Consider the following 14,372-nt stretch of genomic DNA (forward strand, 5'->3'; position numbering starts at 1 on the left):
AGTGCTAACTTCAGCCCAGGGCGTGATCCTGGAGACCCAGGTTCGGGTCCCACATCAGGCTCCCTGCATGGAGACTGCTTCTCTCTCTGCCCGTGTCTCTTTCCCTCTCTCTCTCTCTCTCTCTCTCTCTGTCTCTCATGAATAAATAAATAAAATCTTTAAAAAAAAAAAGAAGAAAGAAAGAAAGAAAGAAAGAAAGAAAGAAAGAAAGAAGAAAGAAAGAAAAAGAAAGAAAGAAAGAAAGAAAGAAAGAAAGAAAGAAAGAAAGAAAGAAAGAAAGAAAAAAAGAAAGAAAATTGCCCATTATACCAAGAACAAAGGAAACCACAACTTTGGTGAGAAAGGACAATGAATTGATGTCAACACTGAGATAAATCAGATGCTGGGATTATCTGACAAGGATTTCAAAAAACCAGTTAGAGCCTCTTGAAAAAATGAATAGAAAGATCTGAGCAAAGAAATAGAAGCTGTAAAAGAAAACAGGGTAGAAATTACATAAATGAAAACTACAGTAATATATAAAACTCACTGCATGTACCTGATGGTAGAGTGAATGATAGAGGATAGAAGTCAGTGAATTTGAAGACAGATCAACTGGCCACTCAAACTCAACAATGGAGAAAAAAAAGAGTGAGAGGGAAAATATGAACAGGGCCTCAGACACTTATGTGACCATAGCAAAAGATGTCATATGTATGTTATCATGTCAGGAAGAAAGAAAAGAAATTGGTGTTAAAGAATATTCAAAGAAATGATGGCCAAGGACTTTCTAAATTTGATAAAGAAAACCAATATGCACATTCAAGAAGCTGAGTGAACCTGAAACAGGATAAACCCAAACAAATCCTCACCAAGTCATCATAATTAAACTTCAAAAAAGAAAGAAAAAAAAAAAATGAAAGCAGCCCAAAACAAATGATGCATTACCTATAGGAGAATACAAATTTGAGTCACAATGGATTTTTTTAATCTGAAACCATGGAGGCCAGGATTTTTCACACACTGTGTGGCACATTTTTCAAAGGCCAAAAGAAAGACTCAACTCTAAGCCTGATATCCAGTAATACTATCCTTTGAGAATAAAGAAGAAATAAAGGCACTCTAAGACAAAGAAAAACTTAAATAATTTCTTTCTTTTTTTTTTTGTATATGTTTTTATTGGAGTTCAATTTGCCAACATATATCATAACAACCAGTGCTCATCCATCAAGTGCCCCCCTCAGTGCCTGTCACCCAGTCACCCCATCCCCCCGCCCACCTCCCTTTCCTCTACCCCTTGTTCATTTCCCAGAGTTATGAGTCTCTCATGCTCTGTCACCCTCTCTGATATTTCCCACTCATTTTCTCTCCTTTCCCCTTTATTCCCTTTTACTATTTTTTTATATTCCCCAAATGAATGAGATCATATAATGTTTATCCTTCTCTGATTGACTTACTTCACTCAGCATAATACCCTCCAGTTCCATCCATATTGAAGCAAATGGTGGGTATTTGTCGTTTCTAATGGCTAAGTAATATCCCATTGTGTATATAGGCCACATCTTCTATATCCATTCATCTTTCGATGGACACCGAGGCTCCCTCCACAGTTTGTCTAATTGTGGACATTGCTGCTATAAACATTGGGGTGCAGGTGTCCTGCCGTTTCACCTCATCTGTATCTTTAGGGTAAATCTTCAGCAGTGCAATTGCTGGGTCATAGGGTAGTTCTATTTTTAACTCTTTGAGGAACCTCCACAGTTTTATTAGCAGACTCAATTCCTTAAATATTGTAAGAAGGAATTTCTTCAAACAGAAAGGAATTGAAATCATCTTAAAGCATCAAAAACAAAGAGGGAAAAATAGCAAGGGAAGACATCTACATACATACAATAGATTATCCTTTTCCTCATGAATTTTATATATTTGATGATTGAGACAAAAATTATCATGCAATCTGCTACTCAAGACAATGATATTTTAAAGTGGGGAATGTAAAGAAACCCAAATGCAAATCAAAGTCTCACACTTCACATAAAATGTTGATAACAGTAGACTATGAAAAATCATATGTGCTTATTGTAATTATGGTAGACCTCCTCAAATATGTCCATGTCCTAATCTCTGGAACCTGTAAATATGTAAGCTTCAATGGCAAAGCAAAATGGAATTAAAATTGCTAATCACCTGCCCTTAAAATAGGAAGATTATCTGATTTATCCACGTGGGAGCAATGCAGTTAAAAGGGTTGTAGTTACAAAGCAGAAGAAAAAGAAGAGAATCAGAAAGAGATGTGATGCAAAAGGATTGAAAGGATGCAGTGAGAGTTAGTGAAGACACAACCCACCACTGAGAAAGAAGAGGCCGCAGGCCAAGGAACGTAGACAGCCTCTAGAAGTTCAGCGTCGAGGAAACAGATTCTCCCCTAGAGCCTCCAGAAATACAGGCCTGCTGACACCTCAATTTTTTCAGTGACACTTGTGTCAGTCTTCTGACCAGAACTGTAAAGATAATAGATTTTAGCTTTTTTAAGCCACTAACCTTGTGGTAATTTGTTGTGGTCATGACAGAAAATGAATACGTATTTTGGTGAATAATTACCTTGAACATATTGTTAGTGGAAATGTAGATGGTTAACAACTTGCTGATGAGGCCTCAGAAGGAAGGGACGTGTTATTGAAAACTGGTAGAAAAAGAATACTTGCTATATAGTCACAGAAAGCTTAACAGAATTATGTCCTGAAATTATATGGAAAGCAAAAGTTGTAAATAAAGAAATGGGACATTTAGCTGAGGGGATTTTCATGCTAATAGGGCTTCAAAATATGGCCTTGTTTCTTAGTGGTTTTTATGGTGAAATGTGAGAGGTAAAATGTAAACTGAGATGAAAGTGTTAAAAAAAATCCAGATCTAATGACTTAAAAAATCCTTATCCTATCAAGTTTGCAAAAGATACTAAAACTAAGAGATTCACTATCAGGAAATCATGCCCCAGAGAAAAATCTAGGAGTGTGACTAGACAATCTTTTGCCTTAGAAAGGTAAAAAAGTTAGAGTATTCAGTAACACTAAAGGCTCTTAGGAAAGATTAAGTATGTGGTTCTTAGATTCCCTCTGCCATCTCAGTAGAAGCCCAAAATAGAGATAAGATTATCTACAAAAGATATTTGGAAGTTCCTCTTGTCTAATGGAATGAATCTCTGACATAGATGGACATCTACAAGGTTTTTGACAATGTTGTAGTAGCATAAACGCTGTCAGCTTGGACTGAAGGAGACAAAGTACAAAACGAAAGAATGTTGTGGGGCCCTCAGAATTTTCCAGCAAGAAACAGGCTGTTAGAACTATTCATTTGTAAACATAAGTTACCATTTATACAAAACAATAAAAAAGAAGAAAAGAAAGAAAGAAAGAAAGAAAGAAAGAAAGAAAGAAAGAAAGAAAGAAGAAAGAAAGAAAGAAAGAAAGAAGAAAGAGAGAGAGAGAAAGAAAGAAAGAAAGAAGAAAGGAAAGAAAAGAAAGAAAGAAAGAAAGAAAGAAAGAAAGAAAGAAAGAAAGAAAGAAAGAAAAAGAAAGAAAGAAAGAAAAAGATGACTCTAAGTTGCTAGAACACAGAGCTGTGAACCCATGGAGCAGAACTCAGGGGGAATAAGCCACAGGGAATGTTTTCCAACTCTTGATTCCAAATGGAATTTGCCCTATTGGACTATAAAGCTGCTTCAGGGATGCCTGGGTGGCTCAGCGGTTGAGCGTCTGCCTTTGGTTCAGGGCGTGATCCTGGAGTCCCGGATCAAGTCCTGGATCACATCCCTCATCGGGTTCCCCGCAGGGAGCCTGCTTCTCCCTCTGCCTATGTCTCTGCTTCTCTCTCTGTCTCTCATGAATAAATAAATAAAATCTTTTTTAAAAAAAAGAAATTTTTTTTTAAAACTACTTCAGACCATTGACTCCATTTCCTTTTCTATTTTTTTCCCCCTTTGAACAGGAATGTCTATGACTAGTATCCTATGTCTGTCTCACCAACGTATTTTTGGAACAGACAACTTGATTCTTGAGTTTCATAGACCCACAAATGGAAGTATTTGTGCCTATGGATGGATTCTACCTAGAGACTTACCCAAATGTGATTTAGATTTGGAATTGAATGATATGATTTGGAACTTTTATCTGATGATATTAGATGAGATTTTTTACTTTGAATTGATGTTGTAATAAGTTGATGGTGTTGGAGACCAACAGAATCTTATTGACATATATTGAACACTCCACCCAACAAAAGCAGAATACACATTTATTTCAAGTGCCTATGAAATATGCACCCAAATCAACTATATCCTGGACTGTTTTTTTTTAGTCAATAAATTTAAAAGAATTGAAATTATACATAATTTGTTTTCTAAACATATGACTCTAAATAGTATAATCAACAATAGAAATCATAATAGAAGGACAAGAAGAAAATCTCTAAATACATGGAATTAAACAACATGCTTGTAAATAACCCATGGTTAAAAAACCTACAGGTAACAAACAATGCTTTCTTCTAAGATTGGGAATAAGGCAAGATCTGTCTTCATCATACTTATTTAACATAGTATTAGAAATTCTAGACACTGAATGAAATAAGAAAAAAATAAATGGTGTACAGATTAGAAAAGAAGAAGTAAAAGTTTCTCTTTATTTGTAGATGATATGATTGTTACATAGGAAACTCTTAAGAAATCTATTTTTAAAATCCAAGAAATAATAAGTGAATTCAGCAAGGCCCCAAGAAAAAAGCTCAAAATATTCAATCCTATTTCTACATACTAACAATAGACATGGGGATATGAAATTTTTAAAATATCATTTATCATCACTCAAAAATTAAAAAAAAACTTAGATATACATGTAACAAAAGATACACAGGGCCTATATGCTGAAAATTACAAAATACTGATGAAATAAATCAAAGAATCAAAGTAAATGTAGAGACATGTTTATGAATCAGAAGACTCAACATGGTAAAGATGTCAGTTCCCCCAAAATTGATCTATAGGTTTAATGCAATTCCTATACAGCCAAAGTTTTGTAGACATAGACAACCTTATTTTAAATTTTTATTGAAAGGCAAATATTCTAGAATATCTAAATATACATGACAAAGAAGAATAAAGAAGAAATAATCATTCTATCTGATAAGTCTATAGTATTAGCCATAGTAATTAATAATGTGTCAATTGGAAAAGGGATAAGCAGATAAATCAATGAAACAGGAAAGAGAATGGAATCTAGACCAAATAGAAATATGCTTAAACAAATATGCTTAACTGATTTTTGATAAAGCTACAAAAGCATTTCAATAAAGCAAAGATAGTCCTTCAACAAATGATGTTGGAGCAAATAAATGTCTATAGGCAAAAAAAAAAAAAAAAAAAAAAAGAACCTCAACCTAAACCCTACATACTATACGAAACCTAAACCACTAATGAAATACAGACTTAAATGTATCACATAAAACTATAGAATTTTTAGAAAAAGAAAAAATTAGGAGGAATCTTCAAGACCTATAGGACTCAGCAAAGAGTTCTCAGACACCAAAAACATGTTCTGTGTAAAGAAAATGATACATTAGATCTCATCAAAAGTAAACACTTTTGCCCTTGCAAAAGCCCTTGTAAAAAGATGAAAAAGTAGTTATGTTACAGACTGGGAGAAAATATTTGCAAACCAAATATCCAATAAGGACTACTATAAAAATATATGAAAAAAAAAAAAACCCTCAAAACTCCACACTTAAAATTCAGTTGAAACATGGGCAAAAGACATGAACACGTTTCACCAAAGATATACAGAAAAGAGATTCATTGTTATAAGCCAACAGGGCAACAAAGATTAAAACCACAATAAGGTATCACTATCCACCTATTAGAATGATTTTTTTTTTTTTTTTAATGATGACAATACCAACTGCTAGTAAGAAATCCAAGAAATTGGGTCACTCATACTTTGCTGGGGAGATTGCAAAATGGTACAGGATACTGAAAAACACTTCATCAATTTCTTATAAGGCTAATTAATTAGCTTATGACCCAGCAATTGCATTCCTATGCCTTTAAAAAGGAGAAATAAAAACTTAAATTCACATAAAAACTTGTATATAAATATTCATAGCTTTATTTATAATAGCCAAAAACTAAAAACATCCCTAATGTCCTTCAAGAGATGAACAATTAAACAAGCTAAAAAATCAGGTCCTTTGAATTTGACCGTAACAAATTTCAGAGTTCCTTGAAATTATGTGATGGAATTGGATGAGGTAGAAAGAACATTTTAGTGAAAATACAAATTAGTATATAAAACTAATCATTTGTTCATTTGTTGAAAATGTTAACTTACTACAGAATGGACTTGTGCCACTAGTATCCAAAAACACAGTGGTCTTGAGAAATTGTTTTTCTTTTCTTTCTTTTAAAGCATCTTTCCATAGCTCAGCTTGATAACCTAAGATTTGAGAAAGAAAACATTAGAAACTAGATTTCCATCAAATAGCACACAAAGCTTTCAAATAAAACAAACAAAGCTTTCAAATAAACAATGTATTACAATAATAATAATTTATGATTTCTGTAACTCAAAAACCATCTGTCAAATAATTTTATATTCCATTCATTTTAATTACATAATAAATCAAATTCAAGATTCATAAACAAATCCACTCCCTAGAAATCTTATCAGAGCTGAGCATACTCCATATGGCTACAATCCATTTGTAGCAATTTTTACTATTATATCATAAACTCAAAATTGTACTTTTTTTTAAAGATTTATTTATTTATTCATGAGAGATACACAGAGGCAGAGACACAGGCAGAAGGTGAAGCAGGCTCCCTGCGGGGAGCCCAATGTGGTATTCCATCCTGGAACTCAGGGATCACGCCCTGAGCCAAAGGCCGATGCGCAACCGCTCAACCGGAGCCATCCAGACATCCCCAGAATTGTACTTGCATCTCCTTTTAGTAAATTCAGCAGAATAAAATGATTAGATAAAACAAATACAAAATTTAGTTCCATGAGCATAGCTCCCAATTCTCCTACATATACACATGCATACAGATAGCGTATGTATGTGCATACATTATAAATGTGTCATAAAGATAGCATCTATATACATTACATATTATATATGTAATATATATATTCCAGATACATACATTATCAGCATATTTTTTTAATTTTTTATTTATTCATGATAATCACAGAGAGAGAGACAGAGGCAGAGACACAGGCAGAGGGAGAAGCAGGCTCCATGCACCAGGAGCCCGATGTGGGATTCGATCCCGGGTCTCCAGGATCGCGCCCTGGGCCAAAGGCAGGCGCCAAACCGCTGCGCCACCCAGGGATCCCATCAGCATATTTGAAATATTAACACATACACATATATTTAAAATGTTTCCTACTTTATGTATTTGTCTGTTCTTACATTACTACCTCCAAATTTGAAATTTGAATGTAGTAGGAAGAACACTAATCCTTCTATTCACACTGGGTCACAATTTTCTCAATTATACAGAAAAGCAATGAGCCCAGAAAAGCAATTCCCAACATAAGATCTGAAGAAAAAGAATCCCACAAGACATCTTCTGGACAGAAGGGGTCTATGAGAAATTAAGTCTGGCAAAATCTGCATTTTGCCCTCCTCTCCTAGCAATTCTCTATGCATGTTAGTATAAACCTCCTGCTGAAGAAAACTGCAGAAAGCTGTTTAATTCAACCATTGCAATTGCTTCCCATTTCATTGAGCCCCTTTGGCTTTGGAAACATTTCTAGCAGATCCTGATCGTGGCACTCATAAGATGTTAGTGCTGGGATGACATGCTTGGGATCTGGTAATCTCTTTAGAAAATCCAAAGCAAAAAAACAGCCTCTAAGATTCTTTCCAGCTCTACTGTTCTATTTTTATGTGGATTCTTTTTTTTTCTCTCTCTCTCTCTCTATAATTTCTCACAGGCAGGCTGTAGTTATCGAAAGTTGAAATACTTAGCTGCTTTTGCCAAGCTTTATGAGTTTGGAAGGTGTGAACCATGTATGATTCATGTCTACTTGCTAATAGCAAATGAAAAGCTGACTATGGTTTACACCTCTCCACTTGCTCCTAAGACTTTCCATAAAAATTAAAATCTTCAGTGCCACTAAGAATGTACAAGTCTTAAAAAAAAAAATGCATAGTCTCTTTCTTTGGTGGAAAAGTAGAAATATAGATGGATGATAGATAGTGAGACCTCTTTACAAAACAAGAACAAGGATCATCATAAGACCACCAAATTTGCACGCTACATTGAGCATAGTTGGTTAAATTCCATTGAGCAGTTGATTAAACTCTTTTCACTAAAAACCTTAAAAGTACTACATAGGAAATAAATTATTTTCTCTGGTTGTTCCACAGGTAATTTGTCCATAAAATGCTAACATGTTCTCAAGAAAATATGAAAGTTTCCAGCAAAATACTAACAATTATTTATTCATTTTCCATAAAAACTTATAGTAATTATAACAATCTCACTTACCTAGCCTAGGACATGATTTTTTCTTGAACTTCTCACAGTTTACACATAAACCAGCTTTGAAATCTTCATATGAAGAACAAGGAAATGAAATAAAATTGCAGTTTGTTTCCAAAGATGCCATGAACAAGTAAACTGCTCTCTGGTGGTTGCATTTAATAAATTCAATTCCTTAAGTGTTAAAAATCAAGCAAAAGAACTGTAGATGTATTAAACTGTAGATTTATTAAACCAAGTTTAAATAAATTAGAGAAAAATTAAGTTCTATTCAATACTACATACTTGTGGATATTAAAGTGTTGACTATACAATTTTATCTCAAGGAACTAAATGAGTAGTACCATTGAAAATTTAAATTTAATATGCATTTACGTGACATTTATTTTTAAAAATTTCTGAAGTAATAACTACCACAGGAAAAAATGTTTAATTTCAATCATTTGATCACCTCCACACACACAGTGCTACCATACTTAATAACTATGTGTATATCTTTCCCTTCTAACCTCACATCCCCAACATTTCTACTCATTGTCAGGGAGGACTATGAAACCAGGAAACAATAAAACTTTTATTGTGTCCTTTTCTTTCCCAATCTTCTCACATCCTTATAATCTTTGACCAAACTTCTCTAGCTGCTGTGGTCTTTAGTGGTGTGTTACTTAACTAGGTGTCACTGTAGACCTCAAAACACTGCTTCCTAGGACTCTGAAGTGAGCCAAATGCACACCTGGAGCAGCTGCTTGGCTATTTTGTAACAATCAAGTACAAGAGATTATGAATCTGTGCTTGTATAATATTATAGTTATGGTAAAGATTAAATCCTGAGACCAAACTCATGTTACATGCTACTTTGGCCATATGTGCTTCTTCATTGACTTAGACCTTCTCCTAATGTTTAAAATGCTGAAATAAAGGTGCACACACACACACACACAAAAATAATAATAATAAAATAAATAAAGGGGCACCTGGGTGGCTCAGTCTCTTAAGTGTCTGCCTTCACCTCAGGTCATGATCCCAGGGTCCTGGGATTGAGCCAGAGTTGGGCTCCCTTCTCAGCAGAGAGTCTGCTTCTTCCTTGCCCCCCCCCCCTTTGCTCCTGAGAGTACCTGTGTGTGCCTTTGCTCTTTCTCTCTATCAAATAAATAAATAAATTTTTATTTTTTAAAATTTTTTAAAGATTTTATTTATTCATGAGAGACAGAGAGAGAGAGGCAAAGACAGAGACAGAGGGAGAAGCAAGGTCCTCGCAGGGAGCCCGACGTGGGACTCCATCCTGGAACTCAGGGATCACTCCCTAAGCCAAAGGCAGACAGACACTCAACCACTGAGCCACCCAGGTGTCCCCAAATGAATAAATAAAATCTTATTTAAAAAATGATGAAATGAAGCTATTGAAACTAATGTAATAGGTCTCACCATGACAAAATGGGATATGTACTGGTAAACTTTATGAACTGAGAAAAATCCAATTAAGCCATTTTTTACCAATAACTCTCCTGACTCATGAGCAAGGATGATCAAAATCTTGCCCACAAGTTAAGAAGGAAAAAAGTAAATTGTTTTCCTTTCATCATTTGAAATTCATAATTCATTCAAAAATACTATTGGTATACCTGAAAAAATGGATTTAGGACAGCCAGGTTGCTTTTTTCCTCCATTTGGATAAAAATCTATATGTCCCAAGGGTTCTTTAAACCCTAAACCTAAGAAGAAAAACACTCAAGAATCACAAACTGAATATAATCGAGTCAACAGCACTTTTACAAAATAAAATATCCTATAAATTCCATTGAAAGTGACTCTTAAAATTTGAATTGAAAATAAAATAAATGTTATTTTACAAAGATACATTTTTCTGGTATTGTCTCAAATTAATTCCTCATGAAAATTATATGTCATCAATTTAACATATTTACCAATCATCAATTTACTATGGGTCCATCACAGTCCTTTGTGCTACAAATATATAAATAAAAAAGAAAAACATAGCAAAACTCCTTTTGATAGTGGAAACTATATCTTACTGGGAAGAAGACATAATACACAAGTGAAAATATAGTATGTCAGATAATAATAAGTACCACAGCGAAAACACCAAGTAAGAGGACAGTAAGTGCCTAGTGGGGGTGGTAGGTTGCACTTTTAAGTAGTTTGGTTAGACAATTTTCCATTGAGGAGGTAGTCACACAATGATGTGAAGGATGTGAGTGAAACAGTGAGCCAAGCAGAAAATTATGTGAGCATACCTAAAGGATTCAAAGAAACCCAGTTACCTGGAGTATAACATGCAAGAGGAAGCACTGGGGGAAATGAAGCCAAGTCATTTGTGACCTTTTAGGCCAGTGTGATGATTTGCTCACACTCTGGATACAGCCAAAGACTTAGTACTAGATTCACTAACTGGAAATACCTAAATATGGGGCATCAGCTGGAACAAATTCGGCCAGAGTAACATAAATGTGTAGCTATGATTTAAGGGCTTCTGTGTATCTGTGGATCCTCAGAACCCCAATGTGGGGGCTATAACCCAGGGAAGTCATGGGGATGAAAGAGGGTAGGGTAGCAAGCTCAGAATACTCAGGAATGTGATTAGATATGAAATTTTGCTGCCAAGTAAAGTTGCAATGCTTTGGCTTAGGGCACAAGACATTTTCTACAACAGAATAAACTCTTGAAAGTGACCAGCAATAGATTTACATAACAAAGATAAAGACTAAAGACAGGTCTGACAGTAAGGATTAATATGCGGCCACAGGATTCAGTGTTAGTATGGAACAGGACAAGATAACTGCTAGTGAGGTGTTGGCAGAGCATGAGAACACTGGCCTGTGAATAATGGGGGAGGGGATTCAGCGTGTAAGGAAAGGCAAAGAACAATTCAAATGACTTCAGTAGAACTCCTTAGAATCCAGGGAAGCACAAGACTGATTTGATTGTGACAGTGGTGAGGATAGGCTAGCCAATCTCTCTTTACATACCATCACCTGCTTGCATTCTCCTAAATATGACCAATATATATATATATATTTTTAATTTTGGAAATCTTTACAGTTTCCTTATGTCTGAACTCAACATGGAGTTCCAAGACTAGGGGTTCCAGGTTGGAAACATCATTTTCTCCAATTTGCCACTAAGGTAGAATCAAGCCAAGAAGGCTCCTCAAGAATCGGGGAGAAGCAAAAGACATATTTATATTAACTTACAAGCAGCCCTTGATTCAGGCATGTCTTTTCCCCTTTACCAGATGGAAGGGGCCGGGCAGTTTGGTCTGTTTAGGTCATTCATTCCCTTGGTTTCAAGGAGGGTAAGGAGAGTAAAAAGCCGTATGGCTTTTAAAATTTAGCCACTTAGCTATCATGTCTATGTCAAGAAATAGCACCTAGAAACTCTTAGTATGCTCTTACCTAATCACCAGCTTCCCTTTTCCATTAAAAATAACATAACAAAATAATTTTTTTTGCTATTCTTTACCTTCCAAGGATGCCTCCCAAAACATTATAGTTTATTTTTGCCCATTTGGGAACTATATATAAATTGACTCGTTTTTCATGTATACTTTTGCATATGCTTTTATTTTACTTGCTTTTTTATAATAATCTAAATTGGGTGTGATTCATTATCCATTTTTCTATGTTGCAGAATTGGTTTACTAATGTGACTTTTTATGTAGAATTTTTGCATCCATGGTTATAATAATGTCCACAAATTTTCTTTTCTATAATGTTTATCTCAAGTTTTGACATTTTTAGGATGGCTTTTTAAAAAGGTTATAAACAGTTTCCTACATTTTATTATTCTCTGAAACCATTTGTGTGAAAATGGTCTTATTTCTCCCTTAATTGTTTGGCAGAAAAATCTGCCTAGGATTTCCTTTTTGGAAGTCTTTAAATTACAGTTTCTATTTCATTAATAATTATAGAACTATTCAAATTTTCTTTCTTAATCTGTCAGTTTGGTAAATGTTTTTTGCTTCTTCATAAAGTTTTTCTATTTTATATACAATAAGATCACATATTTTCATATTTATTTTATGATATTCATTATATCATAATATGATTAATTTAATACCTGTAGTATCTGTAAAATGATATTTTTTATTTTAATTTTTTAAGATTTTATTTATTTGAGAGAGAGAGAGAGCACAAGTGGGGGAAGGGTGGAGGGAGAGGGAGAAGTAGGCTCCCCACTGAGCAGGGAGCCAGACACTGGGCTCTGGCTCCATCCCAGGAACCTGAGATCATGACCTGAGCCAAAGATAAATGCTTAACTGACTGAGCCACCCAGGTGCCCTTTTTTTTATTATTAATATTCATTATGCTTTCTCTCCTTATTCTATTTTTTTCTCCCTAAGAATATATTAATTTGGAGGGTGATATATAAAGTTTAAGCATTCTATATTCCTTCATTTCATGGAAAGAAGGTAAAAATGCAATGTTTTACAAGCCCAATGTAAAGGGTTTCAGAAATACTTCCCTTATTCAATGTATCAGGAAACTTGCCATAAGAAAAGTGACTCCAAATTACCAGTTTATTTTTCTGGAATTTTTCTAGCTTCTGTAGGTTGGACTGTAATTTTTCCCTGTTAGCTCAGCAAGAATGTTAGTCCAAATCATCCAATTCACAATTTTGAAAGGCCATATAGCTTTTTTTAAATATACAATCAACAAAAAAAAAAAAAAACAAAAAACAAAAAACAAAAATAAATATACAATCAACTATGGTAAAAAAAAAAAAAAAAAAAAACCTACGCACTCATGGATTACTATTTAAGGAAAAGACAGTCTGCCAAATATATGCTAACCCCAAGTATCTCATTCAGAAATTCCTTGAGAGAAGGGACATGCAGCATCAATATTCTGTGTCTCTCATTTGTGATGGTCATAAAAAGATCATTCAAAGGTGCCAACAAAAAAAAAAAAAAAAGGTGCCAACAATGTGCCCTATAGTGGTAAGTTAGATCTGATAGTCTAGGTTGTCAAAAGATGTTGAGAGTGAAAAAACAATAAAAACAGTTTATTAGGAAAAGCCAAAAATGCAAACAAGAACAATAAAAAGTATGAAGAGCTAATTCAAAGGCCATAGGCAGAACTGAATTTGAGAGAGGTTTCAGAAGGAAGAGCTCAGACAAAGAATCACAGGGCAACTGGGCAGTAGGTGTACTGTGTGTGGGAATGCTAACCTGATAGAAAGGGATAAAGCAACAAAGTCTTGAGAGGCTGATTTATCACATTAGAACTATGAACCTTTAGGCACTAACTACCTGTGATACATAGGTGAAGTTTGATTCCAAAGAAGGAGCAGAACGATACCCCTATAGGCTCAGCCCCCGGCTCACAGACATAAAGGTTGAAAAATTGTCCTCTGTGGGATTTATGGCATTTATAGCTCTCACAAAGGCATTGGTAGGGATCACCACATGGTAAACTCAGAGGACTATGGGAGCAAATAAATTACTTGGACTAAAGAGAAAAGAAATGAGGAAATAGGGAAATCAGAACAGTCTTGGCATCGGGATCCCTGGGTGGCGCAGCGGTTTAGCTCCTGCCTTTGGCCCAGGGTGCGATCCTGGAGACCTGGGATTGAATCGCATGTCGGGCTCCCTGCATGGAGCCTGCTTCTCCCTCTGCCTATGTCTCTGCCTCTCTCTCTCTCTCTCTGTGTGACTATAATAAATAAATAAAAATTAAAAAAAAAAAAAACTTAAAACAGTCTTGGCATCACTTCCTCCTTTCTCCATGGTAGTGCCATATCCTCTCTGTGCCCGCAACCACAACACATGTAAATTATCAGCTGATCAGAGCAACAAACACATGAAGCACAGACTCTGGAATCATACAATTTTGAA

At 34.9% G+C, this 14,372-nt stretch overlaps 1 protein-coding gene across 2 annotated transcripts in view; it reads right to left on the reverse strand.

Annotated features, from left to right (window-relative positions):
- The window catches only part of LIPI (lipase I), a 131,123-nt gene that overhangs the window by 22,070 nt on the left and 94,681 nt on the right, over positions 1–14,372 (reverse strand). For both annotated transcript variants that reach the window (XM_035709342.2, XM_049104700.1), the window contains exons 7-9: positions 10,141–10,230; positions 8,525–8,692; positions 6,357–6,461 (exon numbers count right to left, since the gene is read on the reverse strand). In XM_035709342.2, coding sequence (XP_035565235.1) covers positions 6,357–6,461; positions 8,525–8,692; positions 10,141–10,230 — 363 coding nt within the window. The remainder of the gene's footprint in view (positions 1–6,356; positions 6,462–8,524; positions 8,693–10,140; positions 10,231–14,372) is intronic.

The sequence above is a fragment of the Canis lupus genome, chromosome 31 (assembly GCF_003254725.2).
Source record: "Canis lupus dingo isolate Sandy chromosome 31, ASM325472v2, whole genome shotgun sequence".
In the NCBI taxonomy this organism is placed as follows: domain Eukaryota; kingdom Metazoa; phylum Chordata; class Mammalia; order Carnivora; family Canidae; genus Canis; species Canis lupus.